At 34.3% G+C, this 25,695-nt stretch overlaps 1 protein-coding gene across 2 annotated transcripts in view; it reads right to left on the bottom strand.

Annotated features, from left to right (window-relative positions):
• LOC111506084 (protein phosphatase 1 regulatory subunit 14B) overlaps positions 1-25,695 on the bottom strand; it is a 104,354-nt gene that overhangs the window by 4,873 nt on the left and 73,786 nt on the right. For both annotated transcript variants that reach the window (XM_074173250.1, XM_074173252.1), the window contains exons 3-4: positions 5,234-5,329; positions 1,240-1,281 (exon numbers count right to left, since the gene is read on the bottom strand). In XM_074173250.1, coding sequence (XP_074029351.1) covers positions 1,240-1,281; positions 5,234-5,329 — 138 coding nt within the window. The remainder of the gene's footprint in view (positions 1-1,239; positions 1,282-5,233; positions 5,330-25,695) is intronic.

Genomic DNA, 25,695 nt, shown 5'->3' with positions numbered 1-25,695 from the left:
TAGACCAGCATCACAAGGCACTCATCACACTTCTCCAGCATCGCCAAGTACTCATTGCACTCCATCAACATCTCCAAGCACTCATCGCACTCCGCCAGCATCACCAAGCATCTCAAAACTCATATTTTCGCAAGCTGACGCAGGACCAAGCACCTCAAAATTTGTATTTTCACGTGCTGATGCAGAACCAAGCACTTCAAAGGCCGTATTCTTGCCAGAAATCGTTAGACCGTTGCCGAAAGCTTCGCCTAGGAAAACATGTTTCAAACGAAAAACTAGGAAATCTACTATCTATACGGACACTCCTGAAAAAAATGCAATTTAAGAGGAGTATGACGCAAAAAAAAGGAAAGTCAAGAGAAAAGTTACGGAGTTCAAAGACATGCCGAAGGCAGGTCGCCAACTCAAGAAAACCAAACAACGCCAAAACAATCAGGAACAGAGTGCAAGCGACGAAGAAGAAACTTACTGTCTAGTTTGCCTGAAACCGTCGCCCTGTAGAGAAATGGGTGCGGTGCATTGAATGTCGTCACTGGTCCCACGAAGAATGTACTCGACAAGAAGATCTTTGCATGTGTCACAATTGCTTGTCAAAATCAATATTTTTAATTATTAATGTAATTTATTTTGTATTAGAATAAATATTTCTCTAATCTGAATGCTGTTTCAATTGTCCCATGTATATGTTTCATTCGTCCCCGGTAAGGGGACGATTGAAATAGTTTGATGAGCTACAGTTTTTGTTTTATATCTTATTCATCTATCATTTTAGGCGAACGAAATGATGTAAATAGAAACCCGATTGAATATGCTCCCTTTTACCCATGTCATAATTAAGAAATTTGCTATAGCTGCAGAGAAAAAAATTCAAGAAGCAAAAATGTTTCAATTGTCCCCGGTCTACCCTACCTCAAATTTTCCAAAATAAATTTTCTCAATTTTGTTTCAATACTCAATTTATTTTCTATAACATTTAGTTCTTCGTGATTTTAATATGCAAGATTATGCCAATGTAAAGATAATATCTTTACATTGAAGTTTTTGACATTAACGGTAAAAACTTGTTTATTGAGTTGGAGTATGTCAACCATGGCATTAATTTTTAGTCCTCTTCTTGAGGATATCATTTATTTTATGTTATTTATTGAGTTATAAGCATTGATCAAATTAAAATTCGAACAGCAATCACATATCCCAAGAAAGAATACTCTGAAGTTGCCATTAACTATTTTTACTTACCTTTATATCACTTTGGGATCCTTTGGCGTTGATTAGTAGATTCTGTAAAATAAAAAATAAAACAATCCCAATGTGAATATTCGAGTGAAAATCAAATATAAATAAAGATAACAGTTTTATAATCAGGTAGACATCAGACCTACAGAATTCTTTATTCTTATAGGAAGACAAACAATTTTTTGGCAGGGCGGGATGCTGTGGAAAGCAAACCAATCCTCATAAAATAATGGAATATTCTAATGGGGAAATCACCGACGACAACTCATTTGAAACCATTGTCCAAAAACTAAGAATTCAGACAGCGCTGTGTCCCCCCTCCACAGATCTAATCAGAGGTGTTGGCTGAACCACGCATGCACTGCTAGACTGCTGGATGAAGTTTCCTTCATCTCCTGAAGACGTCTTCTTGGTTGGTGGAACGCGCGTCAAAAGGAGTATTGCATTTCGAAGAGGTTGTTACCGCTAGATAATACTAGTGCCAACCAAAACTAAGAAAATCCAAATAAATAATTTAGATACGTGAAAGTGATCCCTGCGACGTTTCACATGACAGAGTTGTTTCAGACTTCTTCTTTAGATTTGTATAATAGAAAACATCTACGAATGAAAGTTTTCTAAATGCGGAAAACAATGGCTTGTAGAAGGTCTGAATATTTTCAAGTGGATTTTGGTAGGTTGTGCATCTGGAGTCAAGAACATCTACACCCAGCAGTATAAGGTAAATTAAGATGTCGAAAACACCATCCTGACAGTTTATGATACCTCTCTCGGTGTCCCACTTTAACTAATTTTTCATTATTATTGTTATCGTAAAATAAATACTTGTCAGAGACTCTACCCGAGTCTATGATACATGATCATACTAGGCTCGCCTGGTAAGGATTCCTATAATCAGAAGATTTTTCAGAACAAACAACGTTGAAATGAAAGAAAGAACTGAAATCTCAGGCGTAAAATAAGTCGAAAACAAGTACTGTTCCCAAACACCAACTTCAATACTCTTCCCGACGCGCGTTTCATCCAACCAAGTTGACTACTCTACTTCATCTCTTGCTTAAGAGCAACATCATTTAAATTAATGAGGTTTTGTAATTTTATAAAATGAAATGATAAATACAATTTTTTTGATGAAAATCTCACTTTTTTCATTGATACAATATGTTTTCTTTCTCTTCGTGTTTTTGGCCCGATATGTATACGAGCAACTTGCATGTTATCAATTGTTTTTATAAATTAGCTATTTTTGAATATTAATGGAGCTTTTTCTCAACACCAAACCATTATTTTAACACCTCGACACGTGTTCGATCACCAAGTGACCATCTTCAAGATCAATTTGATTCATTACTACACCAAAGGTTCCAAAGAGTGTATCAAGTTGCTATTTTTAGCTGAAAATGATAAACTAATATTGAATTTTTTTTTAAATGACAGTAATATTCCTATGTATGTTGAAATGTAAATCATGAAATTATGAAACAACAAAAATTTATTGGCGCTCCGGGGCGACTTCATTGATTCCAGTGGCGGATTTGCTTTTTCAGCTGCAGGAAAACCCGGAAAAATCTGCTGCACAACACCATCAGAAGATCTTGATTTAATGTCCGCTTTTTCGTCAAACAAAATGTAGGGTATCAACAGATGCTCCAATAGATTCAAGACATCGCCAGAACACTTAGTGACACGACTATCGTCAAATTTAAACCAGTCTGTTTCGTCTTTGACCACTGCTTAATAATGGCCAGATTCAACGCCAGAACTACAGTGAACAATGACTACATGAAGATCATAACAGTGGTCTGCTAAGTGTTCATCTATTTCGAACCTTCGTAAGAATTTGGTGCTTCCGTCAGAGGTTGAATCATGTTTGAAGATCATCAGTGTTATTATTAGGTTGACTGGTGCCTCAGATATACTTGTTTTCTTGTAATAGTCAGTCATTTTGGCGCATGTTTGGCAATACAGTTGATTTTCAGAAAATCACATACGTTTTTGCTACCTCTTGAACATCTACTACAAAGTAAACAAGTGAGGATTTTTTCAGCAAAATATCTACAAACACAAGACGAGATAGTACGGAATCATTCAATCCAGAGAGGTCAGGAGTATTGATTCTGCTATTTTTCTGCTTACGAAAAGTAGGTATTCAACAAGAACCCCAAGAATTCGGAGTTGTCCTAACGAATATTTATTGTACATAAAATTGAAATCTATTTTCTTTTTTCAGTTCTGAATTAATTGTTTCACAAAAGACACTCCACTTTCGATGATCCCAACATCTAATAGACAACTGAAATTAAATCGGACTGGGGATTTGTTAAACTAGGTATGACTTAAGACAATATGATAAATATAAAAGGCAAATCCATCAGTAACTATTATTTTGAAGTAAGCAATCGGTTGTTAAAATAAAATATATTACGCCGCTTTCGTTCTATTTCACGCGCTAATTGTAAAAATAAGTATTTAATTTCTGTATCATCAATGTTATACATTGAGTAATTAGGTATTCTAGTTTTCTGGCATACGATTTCAATAATATTCATAATAGATGCCTTAATTAATTTAAAATTAGTTCTCAAAATCAATGTTCGACAAGAATTATTAACGATATCCCTTCTCAAAGACGAAAATCACCGCTCAAATAGGTAGAATTAAAATAGTCACCAATGTACAGTTCTAAAAAAACAAGCACGTCAAGTGTTTCAATTTTTAGACTAAAGAATGACAGGGGGATAGTTTAATACAAAACGAAAATAAAAATACTTTACATTGTCTTGCCCATTGTAGATCAAGCGAAAAGTCTGAGGTTTATCATCGAAAGTAATTTAAGATCCAAATTGAAAATTAAAATGTATGTGATATTTGAAATATTTACATACAGTCATGCACATATTTGAACAAAAATAACCCAGTGGTAACAAAACAACATAATATGATTCTAGGTGTTACGAATCTTGTAAGTATATTATTGTCACTGTCACGAAAAACACAAGTTTTGAACAATTGACGTACATCTGCCATGACCAATTTTAAAGAATTGGAACAAGAAGATATCAGAAAGGTTATCTTCGGACGATTTACGAAAATAATTGACCGATACTTGATGAAAATCCATAATGTATTATTGAGAGGTTTTCGCTGAACAGTTTACAAAACCTTAACACGTGTTTCGCTATAGAATACTGAAGAATGTGAACAATCCCGAGGAGGCTATTGTATAGCAAAACACGTGTTGCGGTTTTGTAAACTGTTCGTTCAAAATCTAACAATGAGTTGTTACTTGAAACAAGTAACATAGATCTATCTCAGTCATTTAATTGAAATTCAGTTGTTACAAGATACAATATCCATATTTCAAAAGCCAATAGGAAGGGCTTTTTCTTCCACTCAAACGGTTTTATTTAGCTTGCTCTGTTTGTTTGGGTCATATTCAGCAATTGAAGTTTGAACCCCTTCCTGTTGACAGATTGATCTGATATCTATTTGATTCTGATGAAATTTTTTGCTGCGAACTGGTTTATTTTGGGCAAAAAACCCAAGAGACATTTTTTGTTTAGAATGAAACAGGCTATGGGAAATAAATTTTGAAATGGTAAACAAATATTAAGACAAAAAGTTACATTGGAAATAAATTTTAGGGGTTGCGTTTTCCACCCCTTACAACCATGGGGTAAACCAAATGAATTTCTGGCTAAGTGTCTTTTTGATAGTACAAAACATTAGGTTATTTTCAATATTGTAACATTTTTAGTGCTTGTGAAAAAAATTGTTATACAAATTTTATGTACAGCCTTTAAGGGGCTGTATCTTAACAAGGGATATTCCAATGAAGTTTATTTATATGAAAGATCCTATCTTTTTTCGATGAGGAATCACCCCCTTAAATTTTTTACACTTATTTAGTTACACCCTGTATTCCTTGATTAAAGAACAAATTGAGAAGCGATAACTAATATCTATTAGAGAAGGAATTTTTAGATAGGAGTTATACCTGTAAATGCCTTCGTCGTTCTTCATCACTGTCCATGTCTAGAAGTTCATCAATATCCACCTCGACCTCATCATTATTGACGTCTGTTACTTGTTTCTGAAACAAGAAAAAACCAGTGTCAATGTAATTCATCGATATATTCACTGAATTGATTAAGGCGACTGAAGGGATAATGGCAAGCACGGAAACAAAAAGTACGGGTGAGTAAGGGGTCTTTTCTGGTAAAGAAGAGAATTTTGTAGGTGTACCACAGAGGATTATTTTAGGACGTACTATGGAAACCCAACTCATTTAAACCCACTCTAACTGCATAACATCCGGAAGAGATTTTACTCTTGAGTTGTTTAAGGTGTTCATCAAATTTCAGTCTATTATCAATGAATATACCGAGAAATTTTGTGTTTAATTTAATTTGTAATATGGCAGCGTTCATTGGAATTTCCAAGAGTTCCGTTGTCCTCACAATTTGACTCTGACCCAGAAAGGTACGATTCGAACCGAGTGTTCGTTACACCTCTACATCCTTATTTATGAAGTTTTTTTTAGTAAAATTTTATGATTGACGTAATTAATCACCAGCATTCAATTCAGAGTAAATTTTATATAAAAAAGAGAAGATATCATCATTTGTATCTTTTTCCTCCCGAAACCCAAACATGTTTTTGCCTATAATGAAGATTAGGGCTATCGTTATAACTATGAAATCTAAGTACTCAAAAATTGACATAGTTGATCTCAAAATTTGAATAGACGAGATGAGAACATCTAATTTGTTACTTTTATGAAATATTTGGGGTTTCTTTCCAGGAATCTCTGCTTGTCTATATCTATGAAAACATGAATTACCTCCAACAACACAACCCCACTTTGATTACTGTTCATCAGTTCTATATCTTTTTAGCCTGAATGAATTGTCTCAATAACAGAAATTGCAGAATGAACGAATGAGAACAATCTTGAAAACAAATTGTTACACTCCAATCAATACTAGGTTGAATTCATAACAACAATGGCTTCCTATATCACAGACTTTTATATCTAACAATTATTATATTTACAATTCCTTACAATCCAGCCCCTTTTCATTTTCAAGAATATATCACTGTTGGAGATTAACAACAAAAATGAATTTGAGCCACATTATATTTAGATGTTTTTGATTCGATGTTTCTATGGTTGTGTGTTGTTATATATTGTCAAGTTCAGTTGTTATATTTTACCAGAAATAAAAATTATAAAAAGTCTCCATAAAGTTCTTATCATAAATATAAAGTATCTTCAAACAGGTTATGGGCCCAGGCACGTTTCAATAAAACTGGCATATATAAGTAAAACTGTTGTTGATATGGATGTGACAAAATTCAACATAGTCAGGCTGAATAGCAATAATTATCAAATATGGAAATACAAGGTTGAAATGCTTCTACTGAAAGAAGAACTATGGAGAATAGTCAATCAAAACCCACTTGAACAAAAGAACAGTGATTGGGATGCAAAAGATGGTAAAGCGAGAGCTACAATTGGTTTACTAATCGAAGATTCACAAGTGATACATGTTAAGAATTGTAAAACAGCCAAAGAAGCTTGGGAGAATTTAAGAAAACAATATGAAAAACCAACTCTCACCAATAAAGTTTTTCTGCTGAAGCGGTTATGTAAAACAACATTACCTGAAAATGGTGACATGGAAAAGCACATAGCTAATATGATGAGCATTATCGATCAGTTAGTCACATTGGGAGAAAATCTAGCAGAGAATCTACAAGTAGCACTACTTTTATGCAGTCTCCCAGAAAGCTATGAAAATCTGGTAACAGCATTAGAAGGAAGGGCAGAGTGTGATCTGACTCTAGAAATGGTAAAAGGCAAATTAGTACAGGAGTATCATAGGCGGAAGGAGAATTCCACATCAAATAGTGAAATGGCTCTAAAAGTTTACAAGAAAGGGTCTGTTAAAAAGGCATTCGAGCACTGCAACTCGAAAAATGTGATGTCATTTCTGTAAGAAAATGGGACATATGAAGAAAGATTGTTTTCATTATAAGAAATCGAAAAGACAATCAAATACAGCCAATGTAGTTTCTACAGATAATGAAGAAACTGAAGAAAACACTCATGTTTGTTTTAAGGTTAGTGATAAAGCTCAAGCTCATGAATGGTATATAGACTCCGGAGCAAGTAGTCATATGACAAACAATAAGGATTTTTTCAAGCATTTCAAGGATTCGCTGAGTGAAGTTGAATTAGCCGACTGTAGAAAAGTTCGTTCTTATGGTGTAGGAACTGGACAGTTAACTTGTATTCTGGATGACAATAAGAAAACAGAAATAACAGTGAAGGACACCCTTTATGTACCCGAGCTCGGTACAAGTTTACTTTCGGTCAAGAAATTAACACTTCTTGGATTCAAAGTCGAATTTGATAAGCAGCATTGTTTCATCAAATCAAATAATACAGTTGTTGCTCAAGGAACGCTGGTTGGTAATTTATATAAACTAAATCAGTACAATTCAGCAATGACTGTATGGGAAGGCTGTAATGACGGCTGCATTCATTTATGGCACAAAAGGTTTGGCCACCGTGATTCTACCATTATACGAGAAATTACAAATAAAAACATGGTGAATGGAATGAAAATCAAAAATTGTGGACGTTTATTGACATGTGAAACTTGCATTAAAGGTAAACTGTCAAGAAAATCATTCCCAAAGAAATCTTTGACAAAAGTATTGGATTTGGTGCATACTGATGTTTGTGGTCCCATGCGTACTATAACTCCTGGAGGAAAGAAGTATATACTCACCTTCATAGACGATTATAGTAGATATTCCATTATTTATCTTCTCAGTCAGAAATCCGAAGTATCAGAGAAACTTCAAGATTACGTCAGAATGGTCGAAAATAAATTCGACAGAAAACCAAAAATGATCAGATCTGACAGAGGAGGCGAGTATATGAACACAGAAGTTAGGAATTTCCTGAAAAATGAAGGCATAGAAATGCAACTCACGGCGCCATATTCAAGTCAGCAGAATGGTGTAGCTGAACGGAAAAATAGATATTTAACAGAGATGGTCAGGTGCATGTTAATTGATGCTGATCTACCAAATACTTATTGGGGCGAAGCAACCATGACAGCAAATTTACTTGAAAATTTGGTTCTGACAAGGTCAACCAATAGGATCCCCTTTGAAGTATGGCACGGGAAGAAACCAAATGTAAATCACATCAAAACCTTTGGCAGTATTGTTTATGCACATATTCCTAAAGAAAAACGCCATAAATTAAGTGAAAAGGCAAAGAAATTCGTATTAGTTGGTTACGAAGCTGGTTCCAAAGCATATAGACTTCTTGACAGAACCACTGGAAAAATCACCATTAGCAGAGATGTACATATTTTGGAAGAAGCTCATAGCGGATTTCATCAAATGAACGAGTTTCAAAACACTAAAAATAGAAGTGATTGTGAATGTCAAAATGACAGCAGTGAAGTTGAAATATCATTTTGTCAAAAATCTACAACTTCTGATGGAAATATTCATGTAAACGCCGAATTTCCAACAGAAAATATTGAAGAATACTCTGCAGAAATGACTGATGAAGAGACTGGTATCCAGAAAGTTGAGGAAAGTGTAACCTCGAAAGAAAGTAATGCGGAAATCCAAGATGAAGTTCACGGTTTGAGAAGATCAAAAAGAATAAATAAAGGTGTTCCAGCCAAGAAATATTCTGAAGAATTTTCAGTAGAAAACATTCAAACCGAGCCAAAGCGTAGAAATGAAGCTCTACAGAGGAGAGATGCGAACAAATGGATCGAGGCTATGGACGAAGAAATACGTTTCATGAAAGATAATAATACTTGGACATTGACTGAATTACCACCAGATAAAACGGCAATTGGAAGCAAATGGATTTTTAAATTAAAAACCGATAATCAAGGCAATATATCCAGATATAAAGCAAGGATTGTTGCTCAGGGTTTTTCTCAAAAATATGGTCTTGATTATGACGAAGTTTTTGCTCCAGTTGTCAAACAAACAACATTTCGTCTTCTATTAACCATTGCTGGGAGGAAGAAAATGCACGTTCATCATTATGACTTCAAAACGGCTTTCCTAAATGCGGATTTGAATGAAGTAATATACCTGAAACAACCCCAAGGCTATATTGAAGAAGAACAAGAACATTTGGTCTGCAAATTGAATAAAACTATATATGGATTAAAACAATCAGCTCGAATATGGAATTCAACAATAAACAAAGTTCTCATTGATATCGGTTTTAGAAGGGGTGATTATGATCAATGTCTCTATACTAAAAAAGAGGAAGATAATTTCATATGCATACTGATATATGTGGATGATATTCTAATAGCTTGTGAAAACATCACCATTATCGAGAAAACAGCCAAATTGATAAAAAAAAACTTTCAAAATGACAAGTTTGGGAAACATTGAAAATTATCTTGGAATACAAGTAAGAAGAAATAGTGATGGAATTTATTATATTCATCAACAGAAATACATTTCAAAACTATTAAAAAATTTCAATATGGAATCTGCCAAACCAGCTAGCATTCCTTTGGATACAGGATACTACAAAAATAGATTTTCCACTGATGAAAAATTTCATGATGAAGATGTTTATAGAAGCGCAATAGGAGCACTATTGTATCTTTCTGTGAATACGAGGCCAGATATATGTATCGCTACGTCAATTCTTGGAAGAAATGTTAGTAATCCTCATAAATATGACTGGACAGAAGTAAAACGGATCATGAAATATCTTAAAGGAACTCTGAATATAGAAATCCAGTTGGGAAATATTTCAGAAGGAAATAATATTTTATACGGTTTTTGCGACGCTGACTGGGCTGGAGATAAAACTGACAGAAAGTCAAATAGTGGATATTTCTTCAAATACATGGGAGCGATGTTCGATTGGCGATGTGAAAAGCAAACTTGTGTGGCACTTTCATCTACCGAGGCAGAATTCATCTCCCTGTCAGAAGCTTGTCAACAGACCATTTATTTGACAGGACTTTTTCAAGATTTTCAAATCGAAATCTCAGAGACGATTATTTTCGAAGACAATCATGTCTTAAAATGATTGACAGTGGCAAAATGAGTGACAGGACAAAACATATAGAAACGAAATACAATTTTATCAAAGATCTGAAGCAGAAAAACAAAATTAATTTTCAGTATTGTCCGACCAGTTCGATGTTGGCTGATTTTCTGACAAAACCACTTGGGCCTGAAAAGTTGTCAACATTAAGAAGTTTGATTGGATTGAAGACAGAAAATTCATTATTGTTGAGAAGGGGTGTTGGAGATTAACAACAAAAATGAATTTGAGCCACATTATATTTAGATGTTTTTGATTCGATGTTTCTATGGTTGTGTGTTGTTATATATTGTCAAGTTCAGTTGTTATATTTTACCAGAAATAAAAATTATAAAAAGTCTCCATAAAGTTCTTATCATAAATATAAAGTATCTTCAAACAATCACATCCAACGTAAATCTTGCAGCACTGATGCATCTCTATGAAAAATAATGATTTTGTAGATGTGTTCATTTATTACGTAAACTCTTTTCAAAGAGGAACAGTAACAAAATCCTTCAAGCAGAAAGAAATAAACCGTTCAAAATTTCTAAATGCATTCGAACATAATAAGAAACTTGCATTGAATTGAGTCTTATTGCATTTTCAAAGACGATACAGAAAATAGGGCTCACACTGTATGTTTCAACGTTCCATAGAGGTGGTTTGTTGACCTTGTGTAACATCACAGATAATGACTGTTAGTCACTATAATTAAGCTGCTCTAATACAGGAGGGGAAAGACATGGTGGCAAAGAACCTTATGAATATTCCGACGGATTATGTTTGTTTATAGAGTGTGTAGGTTTGTTATTGGAATGAACGCGGAGAGAACTGAAGCTTAAACAAGTAAACAAGCTGTATCCAATAGTCAGAAATAGTGAAATTTGCCTTTTCAGAAGAAAGAAACGGCAAAATGATAATGGGTTTCTTATAGAGTACAATTAAATTACCAAATCTGAATTACCATTTCCATCGAGGAATTTCCAACTTCTATGTTAGAACTCAGAGGTTAGGCCTACATTTGATGATCATTTCACGATAAGCGGACTCTTATAGACTTGTCCGAATATTCTAGTAGCGAGAGCATCTCCAGAGATCAGTCAAGTCTACAGTACCTCAACGATAGCAAGCAAAGAAAAATAATGAAATTTACTAATAAAGTAGTTAAAAATTTCAGAGGCTTTGCAATATTTTGTGATGAATGGTCTCAATTACTTGAAAATTCCTAAAACTTTTGAAAACATCAAGTCTCTCACTTTTGATACTATTCGAATTTGGTTGGAGTACCGCCTCTCTTCTTTTTCATATATGGGCAATGTTTCATTTCTAACCACACTATATTTGGTGGTTGTAAAGCGTTGACTACGAAATCATTGGTGTTAACCACAACATTATTTCCTTAGCTATTTTTTTCGAAATTTGTTGAGGAGGAAAGTTCTTGAATTGATATGATATATCTTTAATATCTTTATAACTCGTTAGGACATTTTCAGTAAGCAGTAATCACTTCATAATTCTTTTTACTACTTTTGATATGAATTTTATTGCACTTACGCCTCGACGGGGGAGGAAGCGGTTCTTAAAGAGGGGATTAAAAGTACCGAATATCGTTGACGTCTAAGATCTTTCCACAATCTGAAACCTCAAGGCCCCTAGATGTGAGAAAAAAAATGAACATCGTGAATATATAAGGATAAGACAGGAATATAAGAAAAACTCAAAGAACCCGCATATATTCTTTTAACAGGTAACTCTGTCGAAATAGATCGTACATATATGCCATTGCTAAGGCGACAGGTTGAAAACGGAAATAAGAACCTTGACTAATTAAAAGAGAAATGAAAATTTCTAACGTCTGTAGTAACTAACGTTACTGCAGTTTCGTCCTATATGGTCATTCTCAAACTTGAACAACAAACTAACAATGATTCATTACATTACAATATATACCATCCAGGTACTTGATTGAGTACCTGAATTTACAGTTTACAATGCGCATGTGCCAATTTAAAAACCGGAGAGTAAATTAAATCGATTTGGTCATTTAACAGGTTGCACCCGCAATGTTTATGCTTATGAATTTCCAAGGATTCTGAATAATTGAGTTTGCAACCCTTCCTTTCATAGTGCAGAATTTCCGTATCGCTTAGATTCGGAAGCTTGTGGTTGCACTATGCAAGGAAGGGTTGCAAACTCAATTATTTAGAATCCTTGGAAATTCACAAGCATAAACATTGCGGGTGCAACCTGTTAAATGACCAAATCGATTTAATTTACTCTCAGGTTTTTAAATTGGCACACGCGAATTGTGAACTGTAAATTCAGGTACTCATTCAAGTAACTGAATGGTATATATTAGCGAATGTAATGAATCATTGTTAGTTTATTGTTCAAGTTTGAGAATGTCCATTTAGGACAAAACTGCAGTAACGTTAGTTATAAATAAATGTGGTAAAAAACATAGAACTTTTCATTTCTCTTTTCATCATGATCTCCTACCACGTAGTAACGGCTACATTCATCAACCTTGACTAAATTCTTAAAAAAACATCCTGTATATGTATTCATGTAGGTAGACTATCGCATACGACATCTGGACATTTCAGTCACAGCTTTTCACTATCGAACCGAGAGGTCTTGGGTTCTGAAATCGGAAAAAGATTGTTTTTCGAAACGTCGACCACTGAACGAAGCTGAGCTCCACTGAGGAAGGTCTTCCAGATTCTCTATTGATTTAACTTTGTTTATTTTTCAGATTATGGAAGATTATATACCCAAAAAACAGTAAGAAATATTGAGTCCTCTATATAAAATGTCTTTTAAATAATATAAAATTGTGGATGTTTAAATCAACTGGATAAAAAAATTAACAGTGTTAGTTGTTTCGTCATTGACTCTGGTTTTGGCACAGGTTTTGGTAAGATGTGACCATGGTTCGCAGATGTTGGTTAAAATCATATGGAAATATATCCTAATCACGAATATGTTAATATTGACTATAATAATAATAATAATAATGTTTATTCACCAGATATAGATGAACGGTATACATAATTCTTAAATATAAAAAAAAGTAAATGAACAACAGCATCACAGAAGGAGTGTTCCTTGTACGTTTTATGGCCATATCAGTAAATAAATAAACTAGTACATATGAAGTAAGTTAAAATTAATTATTAGAAGTAGCATAAACTTAATCTTAAAAACCTATTGTAATGAGTCTAAATTATAAAGTTAGTGCTTATGATTGGGCTAATATTTACAGTAGTTCAGTGGCAATAGTTATTGACGGTTGAACGCAGAATACATGTATGTGATAAAATGACCAATGTTTAGAAAACAGTGTAAACTAGTATGAAATGAGATAAAATAGTTGTAAATAATAAGAACAATAGGTTAAGTAAAGTCATTGTGTTACATGGAAGATTCTGAACATGGCCTCTATAATGTTGCAAATTAGTTTTTCTTGTTTTTTGAGGGGTTTAGAGGGGGCAATTTTTGTTTTTCGGGTTAGCTACCAGTTTGACGCTACGGCGTTGTTTCGCATGTTTTGTAAAGTTTAACAACATTTGACTCGCTGGTAAAAACTAAGCCTAGATGTGCAAATGAAGGAGCGAGAAAGTTGTCGGATGACTCAGAAGTATAGACAAAGTTGTTATCAAGAACAAAATGAGGCATATATTTTTAAACTCAAGAGATATCGGTAAGAGTTCAATAAAAGATCAATATGTTAAAATTACTAGGTATGTACAAGTTAGATACATACCTAAACCTATTACAACCAGGACAGTAGAATTTATAGTCTAGTCTACTTTCACTATCCCAGTAACTACTATTTGAATTATACATGTATTGTCTATTACAAGAATTTTCTGATGTATTTTTTTGTAATTACAATACTGTATCTCACTATAATAATTACCATGAGATTAGAACCAGAAACAGGTGTTTGGAACGAAACCATTTTCACTGCCAGAAGTTGGTTTACGAAGACCTTCATTTGTATCATAACTCTAAATTTTTTTATGGATATGTGTCGAATGAATATATGTTTTATCCATGTAAATAAAGATTGGCCGATTCTTCACGTTATCTTTAGAAACTCCTCAAAAAGTGTGCCCTTCTCTGCTCTTTATCAGGTTACTCTATTGAAATTTTTCGGTTTGTTTTATTTGTTTTCCACCCTATTTCATTCATAACTTTTTGTGAAGTCTCCCAGAGTAAATACTATGGGAAACTTTCTATCTTTTTTTGTTTATTGTACGTCGAAGAGCACTTTCATCAAATTCGTCTAAATCTGCTTTTGGACTTGTCCGTTTTCGATCTAGGTCACTTAAAAACACACATTCTTCATTTTCAATCAATTTTTTTTTCATCTCACTCACAATTCCTTGAAAGGTACAAAGACTTACGCCGGTAGCTTGCACAGCTTGTTCTTGAACTTTGTTTAGATCTTTCAAAGGCTTACCTATATACCCCTCTTGCTGTATAATATTTTTGTAATCATTTCTCTGCTAACCATTTAATGACTTGCTTCCCACTTTTGACACGAATTCCATACCGAAGTGCACGTTGCAACTACCACATTGCAAATAACGTTAAATTAATCTTACTTTCTGTCCATGCTGCACTTGATAAGTCTATTTACATAACATAGAGGGGCGGGCGAACCTCACTCGCAAGTTAAAACTTCTTCAGCTGTACGTGTTGTTTCAACATTATTTTCCTAAAAAATTCACTTACGACCACTAATTGATAAATTCACTTACTGACTTATTAAAAAAAACGAGTAGTTACGCTGTTATTATGACTTAAAAAACCTAATTTCAGTAACGCTTTTTTTGTCGACGCTGGTGTACGATCGCTCCATTTGTATACATCAATATACTACTAGATAGAACTACTTCAGTGACTTTAGAAGCACTGTTGATGAATCATCAGATTGAAACAATCAAACTTCCGTTCTGAAGAAACGTTGCAAAATGATAAGAGAAATTGCTTTGGTCAAAGAGCGAAACTCTGAAGAATACCAGTCGGAATATATAAAATTGACGGTTTAAGTTTAGTCACTGACTCTGATTTTAGTGATATGTGTGCATAATAATGCCTCGATCAAATTCGGTGGGACTATTTTACAACTGAAGTTTTTTTATCCTAACAGCGCGCCATTATAAAATATTTCTCTGCACACTTACACCCGAAAACAAAGATACAGCAAACAGAAGGATTATTTTTCTACTAGCTACTAAATATATTCCACTTGAAATAAGCTTTCCTTTATTTACCCTAATGCTATACGAACCCGCATATCATTTATTCAACCATATAATATACGAGTGTGAAGGGGCAAATTTTAATTAATGTATAACGTGATATGATGAACGAGTTTATAATTGTTACTGGCTATGATAGAAACGTTTCTCTAGCTCTAGAAAATATCGTTTAATAGCAGACTGAATAATTTAAATACACATCTGCTTGTTGTTTTCCGATATTTACTATTCTCAGAAAAATGCTAATCTCGTTGCTCATATCAACGCAATGATTTTGAAGAATCATGAATAATTGATTAAATCATAAGAGGATATTAATGAAATTTTATTAAATTCCGTGCCGTATACAGCATGTTATATCGAGCTTCTATTGAAAGTGCATTGGACTGAATAAAATATTTACTAATATAAATGGTATCGAGTAGCAAAGTGACATGTCAAAGTTGGGGTTTTTCAAATAAATTGCTTTGAATATGCGGATTCCGCCAGAAAAATTCTTTCGAAAACTATAGGATTTTATGGAACCAAGCGGTTCTGAAGTTATTTAAAAAATAATGCCGATCTATTCGACCGTCCCAATTTCCAATCAAAACTAAGAATCCTGTTATCGGAATATTTAAAAAAAATTATAAATTTTCCTGACGAAATCCCAATATGAAAAGTAAAAGATGAAATTTTATTAAAAAACAAGTTTGATACATCATACATTACCATGTCTATTGGTGAATAATTGATAAACTAAGTTCTTCACCTCGCCCACTATTAGAAGAACAAAGGATCTGCTATTGAGAGTATTTTCAAGATTTTTTTTTATTGAACACGAACTAGTTGCTTTTGTATTTCTTGTAGATGAGACGTTAATAAACAAACTCATTGAATTTATTAGGGTTATAAATATTCTGTTACGAATATTCTTGGTGTAACTTGCTGCATTTGGTTTTGAAATGAAATTAAATACTTGTAAGTAATCATTTCATCCAGTGCCTTGATATAATCACTGTTGATAACATTTTGTTATGAGAAAATGTATTCATGATAATATGATGTTTTATAGTATATGTTTTATTACGTTATACTATTAGTTGGAAAAAATTAGAATACTCTTGTGAAAAATTTGAAGGAAAATGCTCAGTAGCATTAGGTTCATGCAATATTTATAAAAACAACTGTTAGTTGACAGACACTTCATTTTGGTTATGTGTAACTGAATTGGCCGATACTTGATGAAAATCCATAAAGTATTCATGTTACATTTTATGGTGTTCACTAAACACTACAAAACCGTAACGTGTTACAAAAGTTTTCTCAGGTCTAATAGTGCTTTATATGACAATTTGAATAATATAATTAATTATTTGATTAATACTTTTAGTCCAAGTCATCAAATGGACATGTAATAAACTAATTACAAAACATTCCAAAAAATTGAATACGTAATACATCATAGTCGTGGTCGAACTCATGCCAAAAGAAGGTTTGCAAATTGAAATTGGTCTCCACGTTCCAGAAATTACTTCCACGTTCTTTGATTATTTGGGAAAAGGTTCTCGCCGTTTGGCCAATATAAAGTTTTAGGCAATAACTATAAGTTAACTTGAGTTTCATGGAACACCAATCCGTTATTTTTAACACCTCGACACGTGTTCCGATCACCAAGTGATCATTTTTGAGAGGAAGATTAAACTGGTCAGTTTAATCGAGAGAAATATTAAACAAGTCAGTTTAATCTTCCCCTTGAATATACTCATTTGGTGATCAAACACGTGTCGAGGTATTAAAAATAACGGTTTTGTGTAAATCTCCAGTAATATTCGTTACTACACCAGATGTTTCGAACAGTGTATCACAAGCAATTTGTTTATTAAAAGTCGGTTCTCAATGAAAATCACTTTCTGACAATGGAATATTTAAAAGTATGTGAAGCATACAATTAGTTTGTTACATGTTCATTCAATGAGCTGGTGAAATTTATTTTATAATGTTAAATTTTTAAATAATTTATACCTAACTCAGGTGAACTTATCAGTCATTAAGTAGGTAGAAGGTCATATTATTCAAATTGTTATATAAAGCACTAATTAAAGTAGAGGTTACTCAATATGAACATGCCTGAGGAAACTACTGTATAGCGAAACACATTCTGAGGTTTTGTGAACGTTCAGTAAATTTTCACAATGAAGTGTTACTTGATATCATTTTCATTATGGTGTGCATGTAACATACGGAAAAATTGAAACAATTTAGCCTCGAATGATTGGAAAGTTTCAAAATTTTAGTTTTTGATGTTTGTACATTATTTTCTTATGACAGTGTATTCATTGTTATTTTATTTTGAAGTATGATGGTGATATTTATATTTCAGATACTTTAAGTATCTGAACCATATATGTCATTAAACTGTAATGTCGAATATGAAAATGCGCCTTTCTGAAATATATAGTTTTTGTACATCTTGAAGTGAAATTTTGTTTGATATTGTGAATTATTCTAAAAATGACATACACATACTGTTTTGAATTTTTCTATTGATGAAGCAACCCCACAAATTCCGGGTTTTTTCAGATTTATGATAAGTGAATTTTTTTTAAGGACAAAATACAAGCACTACAAGAAAATTCTTATGGCGCTCTAAAAGCGGTGCCTGTGCGAAAGTAGCGATTCACATTGGATTCGAATCACTGGAGATTACATCCATTTGGAAAAACGTTCTCAGTAAGTTTATTCCACATAAATACAGATCTCCAAATGGAAGAGTTTTGTAACAGTGAAGTTCATGGTGTATGTATTGAGTTGAACCACAAAACGATGATCAGCCACAGTCGGTCGCGTATTTCTGATATGTACCGCTCTTGGTGGAATCAGTGCCAAGTCACTTGAACACTTTCCGTGAAAATATCTATAGAAGAGAGCCAAATCCCCAAACTTTCTTCGATGTTCCAAACTATCAAGGATGCATGTGATGTTCGCGCCTCCAATCCGGTGGATGGCTCTTTTTTGGATGGAATCCAGCAGCTTCAGGGTATGCTTAGGGGCGGAGCTTCATACATGAGAACAATACTTCGAAGAAGGTCTGATCTGAGCTTTATAAAGCATCAGAACTTGTTGAGGTGTGTACAGTTTTCTATTTCGAAACAGTCTTTCAAGCTTTTGAGAAGCAATCTTTGCAAATCCAGCGACATAATTATGCCAAGACATATTGGTGTCCATTTTAACCCTCCAACAAACTTATCGAAGCAGAAAGCGAAACTGTCTGTCCTGACATTATTATATTCACTATGGAGACATTCATCTTTCTGGAGAAAACCGATGCCTGGGTTTTTGTGACATTAAATTGAACCTGGTTAGTTTCACCCCGATTGGAAATAACCTCTAGATTCTCATTGAGATATGCAACCTTCTGCTGCGGGTGAAGATGTGCATCATGGAATCCAAATGGAATGACGAGACAAGTGTGCTGTCGTCAGCAAAGCAATAAATTGTATTCTTCGTTTTTTCCAATGAGTCGTTGATATACAATTAAAAGAGGGTTGGAGACAATATGGATACCTGGGGAACACCAGCGTTGATAGTAAAAGTATTCGAGAGATATCCATCGACTTCCATTTGCAGGGAACGTTCTTTCAGGAAGCTGGAAAGCCATACACAAAAATGATCCGACACGCCATAGCATCGAAGTTTGGCCAGTATGCCACACACGATCAAAGGCTTTAAAAATATCAAGCGAAATAGCTCTTGACTCTACATGTTTCTCGATTGCGTTATTCCAAATATAGAATAGAAGGTCGCCTGATGATCTTTGTTTCCGAAAGCCATATTGATGATCGCTCAAGATGTTAAAACCTTCCAAATATTCAGGGATATGGTGGTTTACGGCTATCTCCATGATTTTTGATATCACTGATAGCAAAGCGACTGATCTATAGTTATTCGGAAGATTTTTTTTGCTCTTTTTGGGAATATGCTAAACGTGAGCAATCTTCTAACAAGAAGGAAAACCCCTTCCTTGTAAGACAGGTTGAAAAGTCTGCAAAATACTGGTGCGAGTTCATTTTCGCCCTTTTTCAGTACGATGACGAGCCCTTCATCAGGACCAGTGAATGAGTGAAAACGTTTAATTTCCGTTACGTTTTAATTATTCTAGATAAATTTATTTTTGTTAGATTCAATAAAAACTAGTGGAGCATGTGGATGCTGTATGAAAGGCTTTGTAATTTATATAAAAGTTTACACAAGAGTTGATAAAAAAATGACAAAAGTTCTCGGGTTAGATTGTATAATTCCCCGAAGATAAGTTTGGAAGATGAAATTGAAATTTTCATTTTATCAGGTTTCCAAAAATATATTTTCGTTCGCATTTCGCATTTCGATGAGATTATATGTTGTCAATTCGCATAGAACCGGCCCTGTTGGTATTCATTTTCCCATGCCTGTTAATCACTACAGTCTGTGTCATCGTAAGAATCTGCGGCCCATTTATTTCATTTCACATGAGCTGAATAAGCCTTTGAATGAATAATCGGTGCTTTTTCCTGATACCGATGATTATCATTATCTGCGCCAAGTTTCACATGAGTTTCACATTTAGTTTTCGATGATGAAGAGAGTGATGTCATATAGTCGTTAGTCCTTTAGTCACATCTCAAAGAAATACATATACGATTGCTAACAGCTTCTGGTGGAATGTCTTTGTTAATGAAAACAATACAAAAGCTTTGTTTTGATTTACCCACCAGAATATTTATTCGGCAATTACCTACTATTAAGGTAGTTTTTGGAACTGTCAAACATGAGTATCATATTTATTATTGATACACAGTTTTCAGATAAGCTGAAGGTCAGGTCAATATGCTGACAAAAATTCTTTGTCTTCAGAAACAGTTTATGGTTTTCAAAGTAGGTGTTCCAGACGATGTCGAAGGTGATGATTCACACTAACCTGCACTCTATTTGCTTTTTATTTGAGTGTTCTTCGATTCACATAGTTCGAGGATTAATGAACAAATTTTTATTGTCTGAAAACATATGGGAATTTATTACCAAATAACAATTCAAAGATTTTTTCAACGCTTTTTTAATACACAGGATGTCAATTTGCAAACTTCCCAACCTTAATATTTTCCTTCCAGTAAACAATATGAGGAATAGGTTAATTTTATTACGGTACCACGTAATATTCTTACCAGTTCTCGTCAAACCATGCATCTCAGTATAGGCATACTAATAATTACTTCTGCTAGTTTAGAACGCTATATTTCGGAAAATCTCAACAAAAATCAATAAGTCAGGGAACCATTGGAAGCAGAATAGGACGTTAATCAAAATAATGTGCCACTTACCACTCCTAGAGGTTGAACCATGAGGGCTACAAATAGTCCTTGAAAGTGTCCTCCTTTTTTCGATTCCTCATATCGTTTACTGGAAGGAAATTTCAAGAGTGGCAAGTTTTCAAATTGACATCCTGTATAGAGCTGCGTTGAAAATATTCAAATAGACTTTGGTGAGTTACTGTCAACAGATGAACAACGAAATTCACTAGAACTCATAAATACAGTTTATTGTATGATTTTCACTATAAATGGATTTTCATCAAGTATCGGCCAGTTCTATTTAAATACGAAATTCAGTAGCTTTTATTAACGAGTGCTGCTATGTTCATGTCAAAGAAAACTTTTTAGACCACCCTTGTACTACACGTCTTCCGGACTATGATAATGAACCATAATATGAAGTACTGAATCATTCAGGCAACTTTCTTATCTGAATTCAGGGCAAATACATATAATGACATAGTGAGGGGATTCATACAGCAGGCTCTGAACATTATAACAAGAAGAACCGTGGGAAAAAGGCTCAACATAAGTACGTCCAAATAGTACCATTCACCAAAAGGACCAAAATAGAGAGACTCTTTTGAAAGTTTGGGTTGTGATTGCACTTATACTGGTTATTTTCACTAAGTTTACTCAATTGCCAGTATGGGAGGGGAACTACTTTTGTTGTTCATAGTCATAACTCTCAGAATTAGTTGAAAGGAAATCTGAATTGGTCAATTGAAGTACACAGGTTTACATCGCTTAGAAAATTATCCTAAAACTAAATCGAAATATGCTAACCGTCAGCTTTAAGCACCCGCGTCGAACCGCCTAGCTACCGACCGACCATCAGACCATCAGAAAGGATTTTCGTGTCAATTTGCATAAATAAATGTTCAACAAATTTGAGAAATTCCCTATACCCAAGGGCAGATGTTTCAATTTACTACAAGAGTTTTCGTTTTAGTACTTGTTGCATATCTTGTCCATTAATGTTTGAAGAAGTTTCGTTGTTTCTGAATCTCTGAATCTCACTTTCAAAAAAGTGTATTTGGAAGATATATAAATATAATTTATATTTCATTTTCCTACAGTAATAATGTCACTATATACAAAATGTCTATTTGAATATTTTCAACGCAGCTCTATACAGGATGTCAATTTGAAAACTTGCCACCCTTGAAATCTTCCTTTCAGTAAACGATATGAGGAATCAAAAAAAGGAGGACACTTTCAAGGACTATTTGTAGCCCTCATGGTTCAACCTCTAGGAGTGGTAAGTGGCACATCATTTTGATTGACGTCCTATTATGCTTCCAATGGTTCCCTGACTTACTGATTTTTGTTGAGCATTTTCCGAAATATAGCGTTCTAAACTAGCAGAAGTAATTATTAGTATGCCTATACTGAGATGCATGGTTTGACGAGAACTGGTAAGAATATTACGTGGTACCGTAATAAAATTAACCTGTTTTTTCTATTCCTCATATTGTTTACTGGAAGGAAAATATTAAGGTTGGTAAGTTTGCAAATTGACATCCTGTGTATTAAAAAAGCGTTGAAAAAATCTTTGAACTGTTATTTGGTAATAAATTCCCATATGTTTTCAGACAATAAAATTTGTTCATTAATCCTCGAACTATGTGAATGCAAACATCGAAGAACACTCAAATAAAAAGCAAATAGAGTGCAGGTTAGTGTGAATCATCACCTTCGACATCGTCTGGAACACCTACTTTGAAAACCATAAACTGTTTCTGAAGACAAAGAATTTTTGTCAGCATATTGACCTGACTTTCAGCTTGTCTGAAAACTATGTATCTATAATAAATATGATACTCATGTTTTACAGTTCCAAAAACTACCTTAATAGTAGGTAATTGCCGAATAAATATTCTGGTGGGAAAATCAAAACAAAGCTTTTGTATTGTTTTTATTAACTAAAACAGATCTAGCCCCAAGCGACTTCTTTTTGTTTCCTTTCCTAGAAATTGTGCTCGAGGACAGATATTTTCGTCAAATGAAGAGGCATTCACCTTCGTAAACAATTACTTTGTAGAGAAAAACGCCGAGTACTATTTGGACGGGTAACAGAGATGGAAGCATCGCTGGAAGAAGGATGAAAAGTTAAAAGAAGACTTGCTATACTCGTATATACGAGTATAGCAAGTCTTCTGTGCCAGTGGGATATTCCAATTTTACTTTAAGTTTTTTTAAATATAAAAACATACCTGATAAAGCAGTTTTTGGTGCTGCTTACTATGATTGATTTGATGTGGGTTTCTATTATCTTGTTGAACTTGAGGATTTGAGTTTTTGATCAACGTGCGTTTAACACGTTTATGACACGTAATTATGGAAGTATCCAAATTTGAAAGTATTAATTTTGTTTGCACCCAAGTTGTCAATATCAGCCCGGATTAGTTTTAAAGGACTGCGTTAATAGTGGACGAGAGGCAATCTTGAAGTTGTTTTGTCTTGGATTTTAGTCATTGCATTAACATCAATCTCTGCTGGTCGTTTTTTAGGTTGAGTTACATTGGTCTATTAGTCTTAAGAAGTTCCAATACTCAGTGCTAGATTTTTTATGTTAGGCCCGTGTTGAACTATTTTTTCACCTGCACTTTTTTAACTTGCCTCAAATTTTTATTTCCCTTTTTAAGGTTTTGAAATGTGAAGACAATGAAGGTTTAGATCTGCTCTCACTAGCTTTTTGATAAATGTTTTTTTGTGCAGTCACCCTGTATATTTATGAAAATGGGCTGATTCTTGGTTCAACGAAATGGAAGCGAGCATAACTTCCTGCTTAAAAAACAAAATATTTTTGTATTATGAGTGACACCTTTGGCAGACTGCCTGAAATATGTTTAATTTTAGTCATTACGTTTGTTTGTAGTTTTAAGCGCGACACAGATGCATCTAACTTGCTTTACCAGAGCGGTTTATAGAAAGATTTTCGTTTTAATGTCTTATTGTATTTGAATTACCAATGTGCAACATGGCTAAGCTCTACTTCCCAACAAGAGGCAAATTCATTTACAACGTATTTGCCTCGAGGAAAGTTGTACATATGCGAGTATTTTCGGTCTACAAAATGAAAATACGAGTGCTAATTTCAAGAGGAAATGGGCGAATCAAATATAAAACAGATGCAGATGCATTTGCTTGCTTTTCGTAAAGTTCATTAGCGATTTTCCATCGAAAGCCAATGAATAACGGTTTATTTGTAAACTGTGGAATTTAAAATAGCTTAATAACTTCAATTTATCAGGCAACAATAGGAAGTTGCAGATGAATTCGTGGAATTCAATATACATACATATAGGGAATTCCGAGTTCATTCTAAAAATTTTATTTCGAAAAATACATACATACATTTGTGTTTATCTATTAATAAAGGTCACTACAAAATGTGAACCCTAACGAAATGCTAGGTTAGGTTGGGTTGAGTCCAAAGTGGTCTATTCGACCCTTCACCGCAATCCGCAAGGGTTTATTGTGGCTCACACTCATTCACACTCGACCAAATAAAGCCAGCTTCTTAACGAATCCGATTAGTTTTTATGGTGAGTGGTTTTTCAGGTCAGATGGTACGGCTCTGCCGACCTCTAAAGACCTGATTCGGTCCCCAACGGGGCAGGCACCGAGTATGTACTCTGCTGTTCCATCATTTTCCAAACAGAGGCGACACTCACTGTCTTCCGACAGTCTGAGTCTCTGCATATGATGATTTAAATGACAGTGACCTGTAAGAAGGCCTGTTAGACATTGTAGTTTATCCCTACTGTAGTCCAACAACTGTTTAGTCCTAAAGCGATGCCAATGACAGGTTCTGGTCCGATGAAGCTGCTTGCAGCACCCTCCTTTGCATTAGAGTCAGCAGCATCATTGCCTTCCAGGCCAGTATGGTCAGGAATCCAGACCAGAGACAATCAAGTCTTCCTATCAAGGTGAGTCGTTTTTGGTGTTGCTCGGTGGGACCCAAGAGCTTCCAACGCCGCTTGATTGTCCGATAATATTTTTATTGACTTGTGTATGAGCTTGGATTCTTCCAATTTCTCCGCACACAATTCAATAGCGTAAATTTCCGCTTGAAATACAGTCGCATAGGTTCTTAGGCAGGTTGATATCTCTGTCGGAACACCGGAAGGTGTTTTTGATCCATCTGTGAACCAACTATATGATCTTGATATTTTCTTCTCCCGGAGGATCCAGTCCTCCCTACTCGGGAATAGTACTTTATAAGGCAGTTCGTAGTTGACAGTTGGATGCATAAAAGTCAGAGGTCATTTCCAGAATGCTGTGACTTCCAGAGTCAACCAGCAGTCTGTTGCACTCTGAATTGAATTGATATATGTAGTCTTTAATATTGTTAGTCACTTTTGTTAATTGACTTTTCCGTGGTTACAATTAACAATATGCACACTTCTGCACACATGAGATTATAATAACGGATCTTATTTTGCCATTTATTGTTTTAATTTGATGTATTACAATGTTTATATTCCTCAAGAGTTTAAAGAAAGGTGGAGGGTAGCACTGATGCTAGCCAAAGATGAAACATGCTTGTTTGGAAATAACGGGAGCATTGAAAACCACTCCTTCAGCTGCATTGGGGACGACACCCTTGAATCTTCCTTCTATACATCTAGTAATAATCGGGGAAGAAAGCGTGGACAAATTCAGACTAGAAAACTCACTAAGTGATTAACTTACTTACTGCCCCTCTCGCTCTCTTTGGAGCTTTCAGTACAAACAGGCATTATAT

The sequence above is a fragment of the Leptinotarsa decemlineata genome, unplaced genomic scaffold (assembly GCF_025532065.1).
Source record: "Leptinotarsa decemlineata unplaced genomic scaffold, Ldec_3_MD MMD2_tig00000218_RagTag_RagTag, whole genome shotgun sequence".
In the NCBI taxonomy this organism is placed as follows: Eukaryota; Metazoa; Arthropoda; class Insecta; order Coleoptera; family Chrysomelidae; genus Leptinotarsa; species Leptinotarsa decemlineata.
Note: the sequence above shows the minus strand (reverse complement) of the source record. Positions and strands in the feature narration are given on the sequence as shown.